Source organism: Ascaphus truei, chromosome 6, assembly GCF_040206685.1.
Source record: "Ascaphus truei isolate aAscTru1 chromosome 6, aAscTru1.hap1, whole genome shotgun sequence".
NCBI classification, from domain to species: domain Eukaryota; kingdom Metazoa; phylum Chordata; class Amphibia; order Anura; family Ascaphidae; genus Ascaphus; species Ascaphus truei.
In genome coordinates this window covers 88,224,185-88,246,839 of record NC_134488.1, presented here as the reverse complement: position 1 = coordinate 88,246,839, position 22,655 = coordinate 88,224,185, and the positions used below count along the sequence as shown (strand labels likewise).

Genomic DNA, 22,655 nt, shown 5'->3' with positions numbered 1-22,655 from the left:
CAAATAAACTGGAAATATTGGAATAACCAAACAATAATTTGAGGCAGGTACAGCAGAATTTAAAGCGTCATACCCATTATTAATCTCTAGCTGTTCAGTGGGCTCTGTCACAGAGGTGAAAAGATTTATCACGCAGAGCAGTAAATGAGGCCCAATATAAACCCTGTCGCAACCCAACAACAAAAAGACTCCAAATTTTGACCATCTATTTCCATCAAAATTACAGACCAACTAACCACAAAAAAAAATCTAATCCAGTTTGTTTTATTGTTGCTAGATTTCATAAGCATGTTGTTACCTACACTTTCAAATCTGTTAAGGCTTCTGCGTTATATATTTTTCTGTGATGGATTTGGCTAAACACACAAGCAGTTAAAGTGGTCAAAAAAATTAATAAATAACATTAACACATTACTCTAAGGTAGGGCAAATAGCAAATGGTTGTGTAATCAACAATTACTTGGAGAACAAGAATATTGAAAAGTACGATGTATGCAGGTAAAAAGAGGACTACATTGTGGCTTGCTGTACAGCAGGGCTCTGGCTAAAGGGCCTTCATACAGTCCTCTGACTCCCAGCTGTCCAAGCAACTAGTAAGAAATTAGCAGGTCAAGTGCCATTTTTCACACTAGAATTCACTTGTAAGTAAAGATAATGTAAATATATTTGGTACAGATGTTCTACATGCTTGCAAAATGTTGACATTTTATCTTTTCAATTCTATATTATAATAATGTTGCGGCCCTTCTACTCCTAAATAATGTTTTATGATCTGGCCTCTTTGGAGAATGGTTGAAGAGTCCTGCTGTACGGAAACCAAACAAAGTTAGTTGATGTCAATGATTTGATAAGAAAATTTTAAAAAGCCTACAGCGGAAATACAGTTAAATTGTACTTGCAATATAGAAAAATAAATCTTTGATATCTTAATATCCATTTATCAGACAAGACTCATCTACAGATCAGGATTAATTATTTGCACCTCACTTGTATATTTTACCTGGACCAATGTTGGCTGTTGTACTCGCAATGAAAACATGTGAGCTTCATTCAATGTACAGGTACATTAGATATTTCATCCACATATTGAAAAATCTGCAGGTTCAGTATATACATTGAAGGTAGAAAAAAACAGGATATTCAGCGCTCGTGCTGTGTGATGGTGTGGATGATCCCTTTGCAGCATGTACATAAAGCGTCTCCCCAGAAACTCTCAAATCTAGGTGAACCCCCCTAAGAAAGGGGGGAAGGCACCCTGAAAAACAAGATAATAAAAAATGCACAAATGCGCACCAGGGATTAATGGAAGGTAATTTATTAAAAATACACAAAAACTGCTGTACACCTCAGAACAGCTGTGCAGCTGGACGGCTAAGTACTACGAAGGAGAACACCTAATGGTGACTAAACCCTAAGCTGCACAGTATACAAATACAGTGAAATTTATATAAAAAACATGAAAGAAAAAAACAAACATGAAAACAACCTATCAACAGATTTGTATAGAAACCGTCATAGGGTTGGGCACTGGCAAGGGGAAACAGACACTCACACTGAGAAAGTCAGCAGACTCACGGTGTCTGCACAGGATCCGGATCTCGGCACCGCGGAGATGGATAAAACCGCTGCTGTCTCCTGCAGGCTCCGTCTCAGCTTACCAGCATACACGCGCAGGATGACCTGTCGTGACCTCTACGCGTTTCGTACCAAGTACTTCGTCAGGACGCGTGTATGCTGGTAAGCTGAGACGGAGCCTGCAGGAGACAGCAGCGTTTTTATCCATCTCCGTGGTGCCGAGATCCGGATCCTGTGCAGACACCGCGAGTCTGCTGACTGTCTCAGTGTGAGTGTCCGTTTCCCCTTGCCAGTGCCCAACCTTATGGCAGTTTCTATACAAATCTGTTGATAGGTTGTTTTCATGTTTGTTTTTTTCTTTCATGTTTTTTATATAAATTTTACTGTATTTGTATACTGTGCAGCTTAGGGTTTAGTCACCATTAGGTGTTCTCCTTGGTAGTACTTAGCCGTCCAGCTGCACAGCTGTTCTGAGGTGGGGTTGGATCCCCTCAGTTTTTGTGTATTTTTAATAAATTACCTTCCATTAATCCCTGGTGCGCATTTGTGCATTTTTTATCAGTATATACATTGTCTGTTTAAAAAAAGTTTAGTAAAAATATTAGTCAGCAAGTTATTTCCCTCAGATAAAATACAATGGAAAGTTCTGTAATATACACGTAGACTTAAAACTGGATTTAGTGTTTGTAGAAGTACAATACTAAAAATCACCAGTTTAACGCTCATTTGTACATTTAATTTTATTTCCTGTGACATGTCACTCAAGCATATTTTGTACCGGTTGATAATTGCATTGCGCTTTAAACCAATATATCTCCACGGCATGTGTAAAAAATTTTTTTTTTTAAAGCTCACAATATTGTTTTGCAGTTCTTGTGGCACAAATATTTGCGATACGGAAACCGGTCCAATATACAAATGCAGGGATCACAGCTGTAATAAGGATGTAATGCTTCCCTTATACTGAATATCATTAATATAAAAACATTCCAAATAAGCTCACCACATTCTTAGAAACAGAAGTCATTACGTTAAAGCTGCAGTTCAAGCTGCGTTTTGTTTTCCATTCAATATGTGCATCAATACAATCTGCACACCGACAAGTGCTTTAGCTGAATTGTAAATCAATCCATTCTCCTGTAATTGATCGCTTTGCTCAGGGTTATTTAATTCAGTTCTTGGAGGACTACATTACCCAGAATGCAAAGTTCGGTGTGGAAGATCATGTGACCAGGCAGTTACTAGATACAATTAGTGCACTGCTAGAAAGAGGGCTGGGCTCAAGAGCCAGAGCCTGTCAGAAGTTGAAGGGATTTTAACTGTGTAAATGGTTTCTATAGAAACAAAAATGCTTCCTACATTAGAAACATATATATATTTTTTAAATGCTACAAGTATTTTCCAATAGTACAGAACTGATTCATTGAAAAAAACAAAAAAAACAAAACACATGTAGGATATTGCTTGTACTGCAGCTTTGATGTATCAAATTATTTTAACTGTCTCACTCCTTAAAAACAATAGCATGTATTTTAATCATTCTAAGCACTAAGTGTGTTAAGATGTGCTCATTAAACTGGATACAAATATTAAAATTCAAACATTATTTTTCTATTTCAATGTTGTACAAGTTGTTAGAAAAAAACATGGTCCCTATTGCATCGAATACAAGTACAGGGCATCTTTGTTTATTTTTACAGAATACAAATTTTATCAACCAGTTATTTCAGGAAAAACACAATTATTCGGGCACCACATTTCTATTACTTGCTTAATGACCTTTACAGCAAGAACAAGACGTAAGGCTTATGAATCTGGAAAACATTGTGAATAACCTGATGTTCATAGAATTCGTGAGGCCAATCCAAAACGCACAATAAAGAGGTCCACTGGGAAATGTAACAGCCGTTTTAAACGGAAACCGTCCATGACATTGTTTTAGTTGCACCGTGGGCAGTAGATGTGACTTGGCACAAGGTCTTTCTATTAAAGAAAAAAAAAGCTGCTGGAGTTTTTGATAAATCTAAAGTAGATTCTAAAAAGAACCCAGAGTTTCTGCTCGCTGTGTGCTGTGAATGGACTTCAATAATGTTACAGCTACTCCAAAGAAAAGTATATACAAAGAAATTCAAGATTCTGAGTTTGTGGGGTCTTTCGCCTTGAGGTGACAGCTCAAGCACTGCTGCTGTTCAGTAGCTGCAGTGACTCCCTCTTCTTGGCAACGGTCCTTTGTCACTGTGATTTTCTCAGCCGCTGCTGCACTTTTCATACACGTGACACATCCCTGTATGTTAAAATGAGATGTTTGCTAGTTAAAACAAGTACCTTTAAAATATTTTACTTGAATAATATAATATAATAGCACTGCACAAGCTATTTCAATGCAAAAATAATGTAACCCTCTTAGGGTGTCTGTGGCTGCATAACACCAGACATTCTGGTTCCACAGTCACAATCTCTACTAAAGGGATCACTTGGCTATGTTCAATCCCTTTCCTCCTCTATCAGGAATGGAAAAGGAAGTCCTTCTCTTTTCTGTTGTAATTACTGGCAGTCCTGGACACTAGCAAAAACCTTATAACATTCTGGAAAATTCAAAATGGCCACCAGCGAGCTGGATCTTCTAACGTTCCCTTAATACGGGCTTTTAAGGGCTTACTTTGTAAGGTAATACTTTGAGGATAGCCACATGATCCATTGTTAGGAAATCACAAGTTCTAAAACTCTCAAAACAAAAAGGCACAATTTTCTCTATTACACTAGCGTTGACCATCACCTAAGTGAAATTCATTTGCAATGAATGGCTTGAAGTTTTTAAATTGCAAGCTAGCTACTTTTGTAACAAAGTAACAAGGCGGGTATTTATAATGAGATTCTTCAATAATGGAACATCCTTTTTTTTTTTATCTCAAATTTTAGTTGCGTGAATTTACTAGTAATTCCTGTGCATCACCGATCCAGTATGGCTTTTTTCTCCCTCCAGCAAAAAAAGAGATGTACATGAGCATTTTATCAGGTTACTGTTAGGACCTGCAAATTGGTCATGCCTTGATGTTGGCTGCAGGCTTATAATGCTTTGGTCAAAGGGTTTAACTAAATGACCATTACTCATGAGCAGATTAGCACTGAAGTATTGTACTATATGTTGTGTCACTTTGTATGTTGCTCTGGGCCTGTTTTTTTATTTACTAGTAATACACTACTGAGAAATAGTAATGAGAACGATTTTACATTATTACATCCTTCATTCATAGTGGCTTATTCTAAAAACTATGAAAGTGTCAATCAGCACGGTCTACACGGAATGCCCCATTTAATTTAATCCATAACGTCTGAAAGGAAATGTTGGTTCCCTTACACGAGTGTCTATTTCTTGGGAGAATGTCCGATTCCGAATCCATGAGTGCACCTCTGCAAGCTCTTCCTTCTGTTCTTCTGTAAACCAGGGTTGCTTGTGCCGCATGGCAGTCAATTTTTCCAGGTCCTCCTTCAACAAGATTTCTTTATCCCTACAAGAACAGATTAGATATTAAATAGATTGAAGCCATGCTTTATAAGAGCAAAAACAAAAGCCACATTTGAAGAAGTATTCCAGGGCAAATAAATGCAATGAGTTGTGATGTAAAAACTTGGTCAATGCCACAAAAAAAAAAAAAAAAAAAAAAAAAAAAAAGCAAAAACCACCTAACAAAAAATTATTAAGGGCATATTTGCCGGACCTCTACATTGCAAAACATATTCCTGTTGAGATGAAATATGAACATGTATGTGAGAAATCCAAACTAGAATTCAGCATCAACTTTATGGTGAAGAACTACATATTCTTTTCTTACCTCTCAGGGACCTGATAAGTCATCATAATGGGTGTAGGTGTACGTTCTATCATAGTCCAGATGGAGTCTCCCACTGCTTTGGGGAAAGCATCTCTTTCCACCACCTCCTGCTGTTTATGCCCCTTCTTGGATGTATCGGAGGAATCATTGCTAGCAAAATACTTGCTGCTATTACTACTCCCTTTAGAGCGTAATATAGAGAGGAAAAGAAATAAATAAGAAAATGCAATATAACAACCTTGAAAACAAATATGTTTAGATATATGCATCAATTAGGGCCAACTTGAGACTTTTTTGGTAAACATGTAAATAAAAATCCTTGTAAATGGCGCTCACTCTGCCAAACAAATGCAAACTAAAATGTATAGCTAAACTTGGCAACTTATACAAATATGGTATTAAACACTCTAGCTGAACATGCACGGAAATGTACTGAAGCCAGATATGTCTTATTACATGTAGTCTTCATCAAAGAATGAATTGAAGAGCAATCCAAGACGGTGATTTTTTTTATTTTAATGTGGAATTGAAACTGGGGTCTATGGAGCTATATTTCAGAGTAGATCCCAAGAGGGGTCTATGGAGCTAAACAGAGTTAATTTCAGCTTTGGGGAGCCCCTACTTCCAAAGTAGGTGCTGATAGCTGCTCCTGCTCAGCAAGCAGGGATTTCATGTTTGAAGCTCCCACATCACATGGACGAATAGGAAGCCGCACTGATATCGTTACAGCTTCCTATATGCCCACAGACTGGGAAATAGCTTAAACAGCAGACATGTTGTGAACCCTGGTAACCAAGAATTGCTACCGGCACCTAATTCGCAGGTAAGTATCTCTCGAAACAGGGGATCCCCGGAGCGGACATTAACGGGTTTCATCTCCGGAGAACTCGCTTCAATCATATATGTATAAAAAAAAATATTGTTAAAAAAAAAAACCGTCGACTTGGATTACTTCTTTAATAGACAGATTCCAATGTTTCAATATCCAGGTTTCAATCTCTTTGAACGACTGCTTAGAATCTATAGAAATAAAAACGGTGAAAAGTATTCTGCACTATTGTAACAAGGTCTGAATATCCTCCCTCCCGCAGATACAAACCAAACAAAATATATAACTTGTTTAAAATGGCAGGTCCCTCTGGACAAGAGAAAGTGGACAAAAGCACAGCTATGTTACATGTAAAACATAGTAGAAATTGTATCTAGTAAAATACATTAAGAATGGTTAACAACTGAAACAACTGCTGAGAACAAAAGTATTAACTATAATTATGTGATTTTTATCATCATTTCCAAAACATGGTGATTTTGTAACCTAACATTAGTGATTTCAGCTCTTGAGATGTTCTCATGTACAAAAATAAACTTTATAAATCGCTCATCCTAATAATTGTTTTTTCTCTTTTCTTTAATTTTAGGTAAGTAACATGGTGCATGAGGATATATATAATTGATACCAGATATGATCAAAGAAGATCCAAACAAAGAATCCCCGACTAAAATGCACTCTATGTTTCCATGTGTATATAGTTTGGCAGACAGATTATCCCAATAGTTCTACTTGCTAAACAATTAACTATCTATTGATCCAAGATCAGCTACCCAGATTAAAAATAAAAAACAATAACATTTTATTCCATCTTTAAATTGTGAATCTGTGCAATTATTTACAGTGTATATTGTTTAAAAATCCCCGTTGGAGTGAAGTAGAAAGTATTATGTTAATCAAATATATTTTTTGAAGACTTGTAATTACATTAATATGTATGTCTTCCGGTAACATATAATATGTTTTTCTACTTCGACATCTCTCAAACCCACGGAATGTATCCTTATGTGGAAAATGTATAGGTAGTGAATTATCGTATTCTAAGTATGTCTTGGGTATTGTGTCAATCTTCCAATGTTTATAGTGTATAGAGAATTCTGTAATTGCAGTTTGACTCCTTTAGTACACAAGTCTATCTCTATACACTGTTGCAATATGGAACCCAAGTTGCAACAGACGCAAATAGCACTGTGCAACAATTGTAAGTCTCAATAGGCTCCACACAAATATAGGGTCCACATGCATTCCCTCACTCCCCGGTCTCAGCGGACCTGATAGTGGAGCAAGGATGGTAACACTTTGCAGTTGGATAAAGCAATTCAGGTCACGGCGGACCGATATATACTTATAATCTGTCTAGGAACATTCAGACATATTCGGATACAAGCCGTGTTCTGTGGGGTAGGGATGTCGCTCCAGGGACGGCAGACTCGACGTTCAATGACGCGTTTCACCACGCTTCTTCCCCACGGAACACAGCTTGTATCCGAATATGTCTGAATGTTCCTAGACAGATTATAAGTATATATTAGTCCGGCGTGACCTGAATTGCTTTATCCAACTGCAAGTGTTACCATCCTTGCTCCACTATCAGGTCCGCCGAGACCGGGGAGTGAGGGAATACATGTGGACCCTATATTTGTGTGGAGCCTATTGAGACTTACAATTGTTGCACAGTGCTATTTGAGTCTGTTGCAACTTGGGCTCCATATTGCAACAGTGTATAGAGATAGACCTGTGTACAAAAGGAGTCAAACTGCAATTACAGAATTCTCTATACACTATAAACATTGGAAGATTGACACAATACCCAAGACATACTTAACATATGCTACAATCTAGTATACTTATAAGTACACACTAGGGATATATTCATCTACCTATAACACATAGGTTTACAACTATTTGAGAAACTCATATATGTGATGGTGGCAGTTTCTTTAAATCCCAGTACCTGTATACTAGATAGCATGGATATTTAAATGCCGTTGTGTGTGATGAACTGGATTATGTTATGGGAAGTATATGAGATATAGAATACGATAATTCACTACCTATACATATATTCCGCATAAGGATACATTCCGTGGGTTTGAGAGATGTCGAAGTAGAAAAACATATTATATGTTACCGAAAGACATACATATTAATGTAATTACAAGTCTTCAAAAAATATATTTGATTAACATAATACTTTCTAATTCACTCTAACAGGGATTTTTAAACAATATACACTGTAAATAATTGCACAGAGTCACAATTTAAAGATGTAATAAAATGTTATTGTTTTTTATTGTTAATCTGGGTAGCTGATCTTGGATCAATAGATAGTCAATTATTTAGCAAGTAGAACTATTGGGATAATCTGTCTGCCAAACTATATACACATGGAAACAGAGTGCAATTTTAGTGGAGGATTCTTTGTTTGGATCTTCTTTGCTCATATCTGGTATCGATGTTCTCATGTAGAAATATATGCATACAAGGACTGACAAATACTATTGCACTCATGGAACTCATGGAACTCATGGAACTCAAGGACCTGAAAGTCAACCGGTCCCAGAATTCTTTCTTACCATAAAATATTCACCTTTTGTTTGGAACCAATAGGATATGTCCATCCTCCGCAAATGTACACAACTCTATAACTAGCATAATTCGATTCTGCACTGTTTTCAAGCAAACCTAAATACAGTAGATAATGAGCTATGGCTTTGTTTTGTCTGTTTGACCATGATACTGAATACCTGAAACAGGAAAACAAACAACTGCTTTAATAATATTACACATTTTCAAGCATTTCTTACCTATGCCACTTCCAGAGGTCCCATATGAGGTAGAACCATTAGATCCAAAACCAAAAGAACTGGATTCAGCTGATCCACTGCCTGATGCTGCAGATCCGGTACCAGACTGGGAATCCTCCTGAAGTAACAGGTCAAAAAGTTCACTGGAAGTAGAGTGGCTGTCATTGTTACCACTGTCCTCCGCCTAAAAAAAAATAAAGAAGGCGGCAAGAAAGAAACGTTACAAATTTGAAAAAAAAAAAAAAAAAATAAGATCTACAACAGTGTTTACACAAAGGAGGTAGGCAACATTATATGCCAGAGCCCTCAAAAGGCACCCTACACACCTTAAGTGGATAGAAACTGGTTCCCAAAAGAGAACTGGGGATAAATCTAAAGAATAAATATTTTAAAATGCATACCACAGTGGTGCGAAGAGGTAATAAAAGTAAACACAGAACGTCACAAAAGGCTCTTGGCTCAGAAAATATTATTATTATTAATATATATCGAGAAGGATATTAAAAAAAGGGAGCCACTCACACCGTGTTATACGCGGATCCGCGTTGTAGCATATCGCGCTATAATGGGGTTGAGCTGTATTTACAAGCATGCAGCCATTAAGCAGCTCAGGGAGTATGGAAATGCTGCGATCCACCGCAGCAACATCTCTGTTCCCACAGAGAGGGTTGCTGGGGCGGCCAGCAGGTGCAGCACCTACACCGCCTATTGCCCACCAAAGATTTACATAATGAGGAATGATCTAGGAGACAGCAGTGGAAGAAACACTGGGGATTATTCATTAAACAGTGCTGATCGTGGCACTAAATCACATGGAAACTCTTATTGAGGCCAATGGGAGTTTCCATGCAATAAGTGTCTGGATTGACACAGTCACAGTTTAATGAATAAGCCCTATTATGATCTAAAACCTAAAGACAGAACACATGTTTCAGGATGCATTAAAGTACTTCCTTCTAATAAAGAAAAGAACGTAATGCTGGCAATAGTATTGTTCCAGGTTCTGAAGGCCACATCTCCAGAGGGAAGCAATCAAAAATAGGTGGCCAATAACTAAAATAGGAATCACTTTGTATAAAGAACATTAATATATACGAGTCTGCACTCTTCCAGATAAAGCACTGTAGGCTACATTTGAAAAAAACTCAAAGAGTTGTAGAATTTTCTTTTATAAAACACATGAACTCTAATTGTATATAGTTTGAGTACAAAAAAACTATATAAAGAATGTTGAACAAATTGTGGTCATCTTTCATCAATTTACATTGGATGCTGCAAAAGTTGTATTACTTACACTTTTGATTTCCACTTGTTTTTCTGCCTTGATTCCTTCTGAAGGCTCCACCAGCTTTGGCAACTCCTCCTGAAGAAGGACTAGCTGCAGTGGAGAACTGCTCCTTGAGTTACTGAACAGTGGTGGATCTTTACTTAGTACTTTTTGTCCCTCTTCTGACATAGGAGATGAAGCTCGAGAAGTTGGGTCCATGAAGTCTGTGGGAATTTGTGATGGCATACTTTGAGGTGCACGAGGCATACCAGTAAACGGATATGAAGATGAACAAGGGTACTGAGAGGGAAACAAAGGCTGAGGTATCTGAGTGTTGATTTGTGTATACATGTTGTAGTTGGGGAGAACGACTGCCATGAGTGTACCCATATACGGAGAAGGAAATGCTGGGAAGGGCTGCATGTTGCAAGGCATATTTGATTGCTGTGCACATTCGGATGAGGCTGTGCAATCTCCTCCCACTGCGGTCATGTGTGGGAGCTGAAAGCCGGGCATGGAATATGTTGGTTGTATTGGGATCATCATTGGAGGGGGAAAAGCCATATGGGATGGGCTTGGTTGGGACACTTCAGATGGTGGAAAAGCCTGGGGAAGAGGTCCTTGTCTTCTTAGCCATGAGGGGAAATTTGGATGGGAACCATTGCTGTCAGACGATTCCATAGGTTTCTGGCGCTTATGTTTTCCATGTTTCTTTCCTTTTTTCCAAACAGCAGGTGTAGTTTGCCTTGAAAAAGGTTCATCTATGAAAATAAAACAGATAGACAATGCTATGGATAGGACTAAACCAATATGCCTGGGTCTACATGGCATCAAATTTAGGGCAACTAGAATGACAAGAAAGTGTTGCTGCTTTTTGCTTGGTGGTTGTTTTACAACCTGACTAACTTTGAAGGGGAAGAGAGATCAAGAATCAGTCACGAATTCCCTTGTTGAGTTTATTCTACATTGTTTGCGAAGGGCTAAGGGATAGTCCCATTTGTAGTGGCAGGACCTTAACAGCAAAGGTGGAAATATTTATGCTGGTATCTTAAAGCATGAAGAGGGGAACACCAGAAGTGGTAACTCTTACTTTATTTCTTGTAAGCATAGTGCTCGTAATAACTTAGCTAATACGTTAGGCAAACTGTAGATTGCAATGTAAAGTACCTTGTATACAGTACCTTGTTCATGAGAGCAGCCTTTACTTCTGCTATCTTGCTGGAGGTAGCTGCTGTAGGGAGATTGAAGAATCCTCTGCTGAAATCTATCCACATAATTCTGTTCCTCTTTCTGAGTGTGAGCTGATAAAACCTCCTTTGTTAAACCAACTTGCTTAAATTCTTCAGCAGGAGCTACAGTGGCAACTTGTGCATGCAAGGATATCATTTCAATCTGTTCACAGCCACCAGTCGCATCTTCTATGGCAATAACCTCTGAATAAAGCAACACAGTAAAAATATATTTTGTTATTTTAGAGACACCTTTAAAATTATAGTTACAATAAGATACAATCCAAGAAAAACATACAATGTTATTATACCACTTACACGTGTCAGACTGTACAGGCAAAATAGAATACAAACAATAACCATATAAAAACAAATGGTGTGAAAGGAAGCAGCAAAAATATAAATATATATTTATATATTGTGGTTAGCTTAGCATCATAATTTACTATACAAATTGAAAAACGTTCCATAAAATAATAAGTCTAAAATTTCCTTCATCATTTTGAGCAATCTTCATTATATAAACAGTTTCACATTTCAAATAAATTTAGCATGAACCCCTGAAAAACGCAGTATGCATTATATAACGGTAGTATTTATTATGCGTTCAGATCCAAATGATGAATTGTAACATTTAAATCTAGGAAATGGTTTTAATTATAGTAGATCTATAATATCTTTACAAGCAGTGAGGTAGCACTGCAGCAATGAAAGGTTACATTCCCCAACATTTTGAAATCAAGAAGGTTGGAGTGTTTTTAATCCATTGGAGGGGATGAGTTTAAAGTGATAACTTTACCTCCGTTGTGGCACATAAATCAATGGAGACCAATAGATAGACTGAAAGAAGCTCCAGTCTAAGACAATGACGACACTGATTTTTTTGCTTGAACTTTCAAAGCCCTCAAAACGTCTTAATCTCCTACTTAAGAAAAACAAATCTTATTAAATATAATGATACCTTTGTGCTCTCTATGTAGAACATTTTTGATGGTAAGTGCTCAGCCAAGCTGGTTAGCACCAAACTGCTGTCCTAATTAACAACTTTTCCTGAGAGTATTACCGTAGTTTGGGAAATAAGCAGTAAACAGAACCAATACTGTACAGTATGTAAATTCTGTGGCAAAATAAAATTATTCAGCATGATAATGAACTCCTCAAAATAGTCGACCCGATAAGTACCTGACTCTGGCTGAGGAACATGTACAATGGTACTGCTGTAGCTACACTGGCTTGTGACAGAAACCACACTCATAGCCTTGATGGAAAGGGTCAAATCGGTCAGTGGAGCTCCCACCACGGCTGCAGTTGTCTGAGCATCAGTTGTTAACATCGATTCAGCTGATAGCGGGCTCTTGGAGATGGGTGCCGCTAAGACAGGAACATCTTGCAACGATACAAGACAAATGTGATGACATTGATTTTAAAATCAAGTAGTCACAGTTATCTTTCTGGCTTTTGGAAACATCGTTGGGGCTACTTATCAAAGTTTTCCCAGTGGAAAAGAGGTGCAGTAAAAACAGACATGTTTATCAAATAAAATTATTCCATTACATACAGAAGTTTTTTTTCTTTGATAAAATATTTTGCTTTTTCTTTTAGCAGCACTGCACTTGTTCTCCTGCAGGAAGACTTCGATAAACGATCCCCATGTGTTACTACTAAGCACAACGTTGTAATTCTGATAGACATCAAGGTAGAACTTGCATGATGATGGTCATAGTTTGGAAACACAATGCTTGCTGATTGGGGTCCATGTAACTACATTGCACACTTAACAGCATCACTTTTTCATTAAAAAAAAAAATGGAAAAAAAAATGGAAAAAAAAAAATCAGACAAAATGTACAGATCAGTGAATTTTTCTGTATTCAAACACATCTTGACAACCTTTTCAGCATTGTTGTACAATGTGTAGTTCAGTAATCAAATGGTAACAATAATGAACCATACTCCAATAAAAAAAATTTTTTAAAAAAACAATGAAAAGGATAGATCACAGGTAGCTTATTATGACAGGATCCCCAACATGACATTTTTTTAAGTCAGACTAGAAATTACGTGCTGTGGGCCTCATGCACAGAGCAGCGAATTTAAAAATTGGAGAGTTTAATAAAAAGTAGCTTTTTTGGAGAGTTTTATTCTCCATATGCAGAAATGTGCGAATTCTGCAATGTTTGGCATTAATGCGTGTGGCGAGTTAGAATTGGAGAGATGCGCGCTGCAGAAATGTGTTAAAAAAAAAATCGCGCATTTTTTTTTCCCTTTCCTATAGGCGGCGAGCTCCATGTAATTGCCAACTTTTCTTGGCGAGGCAAATAGTAGCAAATCGCGCCATTTTCTTGGCGCGAACAGCCGCTAGATGCCGTTCGCGGCTCTCTGCATTAGGATATTTTTAAAACTGGTGAGATGTAGGTTCTCGCCAGGCGCGCGGCGAGATTTTGAAAAAGAAAAAAAAATGGCGCGTTTTCCATAACTCGCCATTTTCGGCAGTTTTCTGCGCGAATTTCCCCAAAAAATGGCGAGATTTGAAATAGCGCTGCTCTCTGCATGAGGCCCTGTGTTTTATACAATGCAAATTTCAAGCTACAGTAGACACCTAGTACACAATGAATCTGCAGAAATAATGATCATGCACAGATATATATTGTGTTACAGCTGCTAGTGATGCAAATCAGCACAACATAAAAATGATTGGTGATCATTTAAAAATATATATATATATATATATATGTTCTCTGCAGATCAAAGAGATGTATCATAAAGTGCTAATAGCGGTTTATAAAAAAAAATAAAAAAAACATTCTTCACATGAAACGCAGTTGAAATGAGTGCTTAAAATATTTCTGGGTATCGGAAGGACATATTAGCGAACTTCAGGTTTAACACAGATGAATGAACTTATATACTGCACTTAGTACAGAAACTCGCAGACGTGGAGCACATGGAAATGAACATGCAAACATCTGGCATTATGGATGTGGGTTGTATACCTGATGACCACACTAAACCGCAGTAACAAATTATGAACAAACACCTCAAATCATTTCTTTGTTTAACTTTAATGTGTTGTGCTATTTGTGCTTATTTCTTTGCACTACATCACAAACTACTTAATTAAAATCTTGAGAGAATTACCAAAATAAATGATTAAAAGACAAAATGTAACACCGGAAGATAAGCAGCACTCACGTGGACTTATGAAATGCAAAACATTTTTAATATGATCAAAGTTTTCACATTGACCTCTCCCAAGAAACCATATAAATATTTGTTGCATTATAGAAGTCCATGCAAGTGCCACTTACCTTCCTACGTTCAGGTTAAACTCTTCCATTGGAGGAGCACTCGTAACAGATTGTCCTTTGAAGTTATTGTGAGAGTGTAGTAAGGGGAAAGGGGGATGAACTCTTGCAACAGTCATGGTAGTGCCGGGTGCTAGGGGTAATAATGATTATAGACTGGACCTTATAAGAAATAAGGAAAAAAGAACCCCTATTGTAGCACATACACATCGCTGCTTCAGCTTAGGAATGATGTGCCGGACAGTGCACAGGCTCTTTAGTGAAAAGGAGGTAGAGCTGCCGTCGGGTCTAAATCTGTAATATAGTGGTCTCTATATCACCAGTTAGAATTGTTAAACTGTTTGCTTTTGGTTCACAATTTATCTGGTGAATTTAGATTTTTTTCTGGTGTATTAGATCCACTATGTAGGCGGATGTGGTCCACTGAACTAAATATTGTTTTGTCACTAGTTATTGGAATAACAAATAATGGTATGATAGAAAATAGTTCTTCTAATGTTGGTAATGGACTGACAGATATTATTACATCTATCTAGTTAAAGGTGGCATTTCTAATATGATTCTGTCGACAGGATATCATAAGAAGATACATCAATTTAAATGAATGGTGAGAAAACAAACCCCTCATGAATGCCCAGAGGGGAAAGAATTCCCAACGTGTAAAACCATTTGGATTCACACTCGAGTTCATTATTCCAATTCCCCTTTCTGATGGTCTCTGGAACGTGATCTATTCCTTTAAAGAGGAGACCCGAGAGGTCACCATTGTGCTGTGAGTTGATATGTTTTACCAATGGTGCATCTCTTGTTTTTAATGTCCCCTATGTGTTCCAATACTCTTCTCCTGAGTGGTCGGAAGGTCTTGCCGACATATTTTCTTGTGTAGACGCACACCCCCTGGTATTTCACACCAGTTGTCCTGCAGTTTGTAAAGTTTTTCATACGCCATGTTCTTGAATCATTCCATTTTTGGTTGTCTGCATATACTGGCATGCTCTGCATCCCTGGCACTTGTAATTGCCACTTTCCCTCTCCTCCAGCCATGTCGTTGTTTTCTTCACATTCAAAGAGACTATGCACCAAAATATCTTTTAAATTGGCTGATCTTCTACTGACTACTGAGGGTTTTGAATTCAGAACCTCACATAAATCACGATCTTCCAAGAGAACATGCCAATGTCTCTGAAGTATGGCATGAATAGGCCACCACTGGTTCTTACTGTTTTGTCAGTGTTTGGAGGTTTCTTTTTGCTCAGGAGAGTAGGACGGCCAGTATATTTTGCCCTATTAAAGGCCTTCTTTATACAGTTGGAACTGTATCCTCTAGACTTAAATCTTTCTTGCATAAGCTTTTGCCTGTGTCTCAAATTCCTGTTCAGTGGTATAGTTCCTTTTGACTCTAAGGAATTGACCCACTGGTATACTTGTCACTAGGGGTCTCGGATGGTGACTATCAGCATGGAGCAAACTATTGGTTGCTGTACTTTTACTATGTACTGTTGTCTCCAGCTTCCCTTCGCTACCCCTTATCACCAAGTCCAGGAAGACAATTTTATCATCCCCTATATACTATGGACATAAGTTATTCTGATGGTCATTCCGTTTTCTAACAAACTCCTAGAATAGCTCTCTAGTGCCTTCCCATAAGATCACAATATCATCAATGTATCTTGCCCACAATAGAACAATAGAACATGGTCTGTAAATACATTGTTCTCTTCCTTGAAGAAATTGCTTTATTGTGAGTGTGTCCCTAAGGTAGATGGTATAAAGTGTGAGGTGACACCACAAAGAAATTTGTTTCATTGCCGGGAAAAAGATAAGCAATAAAAAGATAATGCGCCCAAAAACAAAATGAAGAGATTCCGCAAAGACAACTGAATGTGCACTTGAGTTGTGGATGTTCCCGGCAACAAAGCGGTGTTGAAAATTCTGGCAACTTCAGACACTTCTCTTTAACTACTGGTTATTAACGGTTATATGGCCACTTCTATAATTTGCGGTGGTAAACATAATTTACAGTCAGCGATTTCTAGCACCCAGTTAGAACAGACAATATTTTAGCAGGTAGCAATTGGCAAATTAAGGAAGGCCAACAATTTAATCGAATGTATAAGGGCCCAATTATTTTTTAAGAATAGCATAAAGGTGGGGTGGTAAAAAAAATTATATATACTGTACCATTCCTCAATGTTAGAATAATTGTAAACTAAAGTTAAAAATGGAAATTTTGCTCATGAGAATCCATTTTTTGATTTCAGGTGGCAATTATTGTTAGACAAACATTATGGCACATTTCACTCCTATGAACACCTTAATCTCTATTACCTTCCAAAATCTCAAAGTCATTCTGCCCGTGAGAGACCTGCTTGTCACCTTCTGACGACGACGTGTTTGAGGAGGATTCACATTTCCTCTTCAATGCGGGGATGTTGTAGTTCTCCAGATACCTACAATAGGAGAAAAGTTAGGAAGCGGTTCTCCATCAATATGCGAAAAGCCGAGTTGCTCTGATCACAATAAACTTGCTATGATTTTGCGGAAATAAGGGAAATGAAAAAGCAGATGTCTATTTTTAAAATTAGATTCATTTAAAGGGGGGAGGGGGGTCTCTCATCTAACGATCATTTTCTTTATTATTGATAGTCTGAGGAGACTAATATTGAAAGTCTCAGTATTATCTGATCTCAAAAAAAGAACTTGCATTACAAAATTAAAAAATAAACACAAACAAGTTTATATTAGCTTAGTGCAGAAATGTTTTAAACTTCACCTAATAATACTATCCACGCAGTTTATTTGCTGGTACGATGGGATTTGTTGGCCCTTCCCTGAAGCATCACTAGATGAAGCAGCTGGTCCTTCCACTGCAGCATTTTCCTGATATGGTCGCAAACATGTATCTGCATTCTCCTTTGCTGTTAAAAAAAATATATATATAATTTTATTTTACTATAAACAATTAAGAGAACCATACTTTCATGCTTTGTTTTCTCTTGGTATTGCATTAAAATCTAAAAAAAGAAGTTTCACTTCAGATGAAGTTTTATCATTGTTAAAGGTAATGTTCTAGTAGCTGGGATACTGATGAACATACTTGAAAACGAGACGTAACTCTCAATGTATTCTTCCTGGTAAAACATTGTATAAATAAATAAAAAATAAATAAGAAACACATTTTTTTTAAGCAGGTTAAAAGGAAGCAGTCTGTTCCATTCAAGTTCCAATGACTATTGTCTATACATACACTTGAAAACATCAGTCCAACTTGTACTATATGCATAACTTGTGAAATACCGCTCACCGCAATATTTGATAAAGTAATAAACAATGTAATTACAGTCGGTGCAAAAGGGATAGGGATGACGGACATAAACATATAAGGAGACAGAGGTTCTCCTAAAAAGATCCCAGTTTACTGCACAACAAGACTGAAAATAATTAGGGTTCAAATACCCACCAAGGATAAGGTAGAATAAGCTATAAAGGGTACAATTAAGTAACCGCTCCCAGCACTGTGGGAGGACAATTACCACTAAAAATGCCCGTAGGCAGAAAACAATAAATACTTTAATGTTTATGAAAATTCGGCGCAGTAACACATACTCAAAACTACTATAAAAACAATTAAAACACATATATCGGGTGGTGAAGGGTTCAGGGATATCTAGGGTTAAATCCAGAGTAATAAAGTATGTATCCCCTAGCCAAATCACTGTTGTTCATATGAGACAGTAATGGGAAAATAAGGGTTAATTAGCATAAAGCAATAGTCTCTCTTGTCTCAAGATAGGGTGCTGGTATGGGTAGAGCTGATAGGATGAGTGCTGTAAATACCTTAGTGAAAATATAACAATCACAGTGGACAGTATATAAACAGCATAAGGTGCAGTGCATCAAATTGTGGTATATCAATCAATACTAGGTCCCGTGTGTAGTATATCACACACTCAGCCCACAGTAGGCATCCAGTAGGAACAATCATAACACTGTCAAATCAGATCAAACCGAGCGCTTGTATGCACTCAATAAGCACAATAGACCTGCACCATTCAAACCCAGCTCTTCCCGCCCTACCAGCTATGATCAGGAACAACCTCACCCGTGATTCCTCCTACACGACGTCATCGCGATCCTACTGGATGCCTACTGTGGGCTGAGTGTGTGATATACTACACACGGGACCTAGTATTGATTGATATACCACAATTTGATGCACTGCACCTTTTGCTGTTTATATACTGTCCACTGTGATTGTTATATTTTCACTAAGGTATTTACAGCACTCATCCTATCAGCTCTACCCATACCAGCACCCTATCTTGAGACAAGAGAGACTATTGCTTTATGCTAATTAACCCTTATTTTCCCATTACTGTCTCATATGAACAACAGTGATTTGGCTAGGGGATACATACTTTATTACTCTGGATTTAACCCTAGATATCCCTGAACCCTTCACCACCCGATATATGTGTTTTAATTGTTTTTATAGTAGTTTTGAGTATGTGTTACTGCGCCGAATTTTCATAAACATTAAAGTATTTATTGTTTTCTGCCTACGGGCATTTTTAGTGGTAATTGTCCTCCCACAGTGCTGGGAGCGGTTACTTAATTGTACCCTTTAGAGCCTATTCTACCTTATCTTTGGTGGGTATTTGAACCCTAATTATTTTCAGTCTTGTTGTGCAGTAAACTGGGATCTTTTTAGGAGAACCTGTCTCCTTATATGTTCATGTCTTTATAACTTGTACTATATAATATTTACTAATAGGTTTGATGCTTTAAAATGACAATGTAGTTATTATTGGTTCATTAACAGGCATAACTAAAATCATGCAACTTACAGGTATGCAATCTACTGTACTAAGAAGCCACTTTTTATTTTATTTATTTTACCAAAGAAACCTCACCTTTCTGTCTCTCTTTGTCCAGTGTCTCCCACTTCTTGGTCAGGGGTTTGCTCCTTGTGTCAATATACACCTGCTGACCTAAATTCTTTATGCAATTTATGTCTGAGCAGACTTGTTTTATTGTCATCTATAGCAAAATGTAAACAGAAAAGTTGGAATAATAAAACCATGAGCTAAGCCAAACTGCAAACTAATCAAATGACTTGTATAAGGTGTCAGGAGAATGATTACCCTAATGATATATACCTAGTATAGCATGGGCCCTAGCACACCAGAGGCCCATATGCCATTCCGCGTACATCAGGGGGGGTCAACTCCAGTCCTGAAGGGTGGCTAAAACAGTAGCTCATTCCTTTGCTGAACCCGTGATATCCTGAAAACCTGGCCTGTTGGTGGCCCTTGAGGACTGGGAGTTGGCCACCCCTGGCATACATCATGTTATTGCTAGTTTTCATGGGGTTGATCTGTCTCGCCAGTGGAGCCCGATCCACACAAAAGTGGCGGGCACTCCATTTCCATTCGTATCACCAGGGGCCGGTTCCGGTCACGTGATGGCTACAACAGCGAACACATGGCCACAAATCCCAGAAGTTGGGTGGCACATGGGTACTGCAAGACTTCTACCACTGAAAGGTTAAGAATTTATCATCAACGGATAAATTGCATGTTTTGGACACAAAAAAATATTGCAACATGAAAATGTAATGAATATAAAAAGGATAAACAAAAAAGGCCCAATAAATTCCTGCTTCAATGAGCTTACAATATAATGTTCCGTCTGTGCCTCCTACTTCAAACCAATTCCATGACAGCGAGGCTTTTCTTCTTTGAATTAGTGGTTTATCCTAATGTTATATTGCTGTGACTAAATAGTGTTGTGATTTATTTATTTTTCGTTTGGCACTGTAGCAAAATGGGCATGAATGAAGATAGATCCAGATCTCTTTTAACCAGTACTTTTTTTTTTTTTTTAACTAGTGGGACAGTATTAGAAACAAATATACCAGTTTACTTCTTAAATACCTCAAACCAGTTTCTCAAGGCCAAAATGATATACTGTACAGTCTTTCAACTGAGCTCAATCTACTTTTATAAACAGTGACAAAGTAAATCAGGAGAAGCTTACCGGTTCTTTGTGAGTTTCATCCACACAATTTCCATTTGAATCACTGGAAGACGCTATGCTTATGTAATGCTCATAAGAACCATTGCTTCCCAAACTCCCATAACCACTGGATCCGTTGTTATGAACGGGCTAAACAAAATGAGAAAGTGCACAAAAGTAAATGGCTGAAATCTATTTAGTAAGAAACTAGTTAGAAGAACCAAAGGGGGCGGGGGGGGGTGTGCGTGTATATATATATACATACATACATACAACATTTATTCTCAGTTAAGAGTAGAGCTCAACCCTAAACAAAAACAATACTTGTGCTTTAAAGCTTCCTGTGTTGCAGGGAAAAAGCGTTTAGAATGTGCTTACTTCACTGAAATCTGTGTTCCCTCATCAAAGCTCTGAAAAACTATAAGTGTCCGTACAGGCATACCCCGCATTAACGTACGCAATGGGATCGGAGCATGTACAGTATGTAAAGCGAAAATGTACTTAAAGTGAAGCAGTCCCTTTTTTCCTACTTATCGATGCATGTACTGTACTGCAATCGTCATATACGTGCATAACTGATGTAAATAACACATTTGTACCAGGCTCTATAGTCTCCCCGCTTGCGCACAGATTCGGTACAGGTAGGGAGCCGGTATTGCTGTTCAGGACATGCTGACAGGCGCATGCGCGAGCTGCCGTTTGCCTATTGGGCGATATGTCCTTACTCGCGAGTGTACTTAAAGTGAGTGTCCTTAAACCGGGGTATGCCTGTATATAGGGGGACAAATTAACCGCTTCGGTGGCTGGAAGAGTCGGCACATGTCATATCGTATGATGACCAGTATTGAATAACATTCAGAAATAAGAAGTTGCACTATTCTCCAAAGACAGAGCGTCTAGAATAGACAACATGGGCTGAAACTGAAAGAAACATGTGCTTGATGAGTCACAAACCAGCCTCCAACTAGCAAGGCATGAAAGCTAAAATATTTCTATAGTATTCCTTTGAACAAATTATTGTAGCAATTCAGCGCCATCTACTACTGGTGATGTCACTTTCTCTGCTTTGCCGTAGGAGCCAATTATATATCACAATGGTGAAGAAAAGTAACAAAAGACGTGACATTTCAAAGCCTCCTTTAGAAAATTGCTGTGGCCTAAATAAATTCAGAATTATTTTGCAGGTTTGGGGTTTTTCCTTTACGCAATGAACAGGAAACGGTCTTTACAAAGAAATGACGGTCACCCGGGGGTCTTTTTATACGCGTGTAATTCAATACAGTTCAATTGTAGTATTATTTGTAAACTATCACAATTTAAAGAAATCTAGAAAAAAAAACAGGAAATGGAGAACTTGCAGCTGAAGAGAGCATTGTCATCAAAACTGGGATCAAAAACAAGAAAAATAGATGGCATTGATAATATGCAAATTGGTTTGATTGCCTAAAGAAGACTGCAGAATTAGAAAACACATGGCACTGGAAATTCTTTTTACTAATTTTCCAACTAGCTTTGACTCATCAGTACATTTTATATATAATTATATACATATTATAATATAAAATCTTGTATGTCTATTCCAGCTTGTGTGTGTGTGTACTATTCCTCTCCATAGAAAAAAACTTCACTGTTGACCAAACCCTCACTGTCTTTTGTGTTTGCTACTTGCAATTACTGTATGTTGAAGACTGCTTTTCGAATCTAGACCAGAAAGCAAAGAAAATCTGCAGGAACTGGCATGAAGTGCCAGCTAGTTTGGAGATGAAAAACAGATTACATTTGTTCAAAATGTT

General features: G+C 37.7%; 1 protein-coding gene across 3 annotated transcripts in view; it reads right to left on the bottom strand.

The window, feature by feature from the left end:
* Positions 1–2,296: 2,296 nt before the first annotated feature.
* Positions 2,297–22,655, bottom strand: part of PER3 (period circadian regulator 3) — a 43,597-nt gene continuing 23,238 nt past the window's right edge. For 2 of the 3 annotated variants that reach the window (XM_075605018.1, XM_075605020.1), the window contains 11 exons: positions 20,884–21,012; positions 19,758–19,884; positions 17,618–17,762; positions 17,173–17,294; positions 12,723–12,926; positions 11,493–11,744; positions 10,339–11,072; positions 9,045–9,228; positions 5,409–5,589; positions 4,934–5,084; positions 2,297–3,859 (listed from right to left, as the gene is read on the bottom strand). In XM_075605018.1, coding sequence (XP_075461133.1) covers positions 3,704–3,859; positions 4,934–5,084; positions 5,409–5,589; positions 9,045–9,228; positions 10,339–11,072; positions 11,493–11,744; positions 12,723–12,926; positions 17,173–17,294; positions 17,618–17,762; positions 19,758–19,884; positions 20,884–21,012 — 2,385 coding nt within the window. In that variant the 3' untranslated portion in view covers positions 2,297–3,703. The remainder of the gene's footprint in view (positions 3,860–4,933; positions 5,085–5,408; positions 5,590–9,044; positions 9,229–10,338; positions 11,073–11,492; positions 11,745–12,722; positions 12,927–17,172; positions 17,295–17,617; positions 17,763–19,757; positions 19,885–20,883; positions 21,013–22,655) is intronic. The other variant, XM_075605019.1, reaches the window with a different exon arrangement.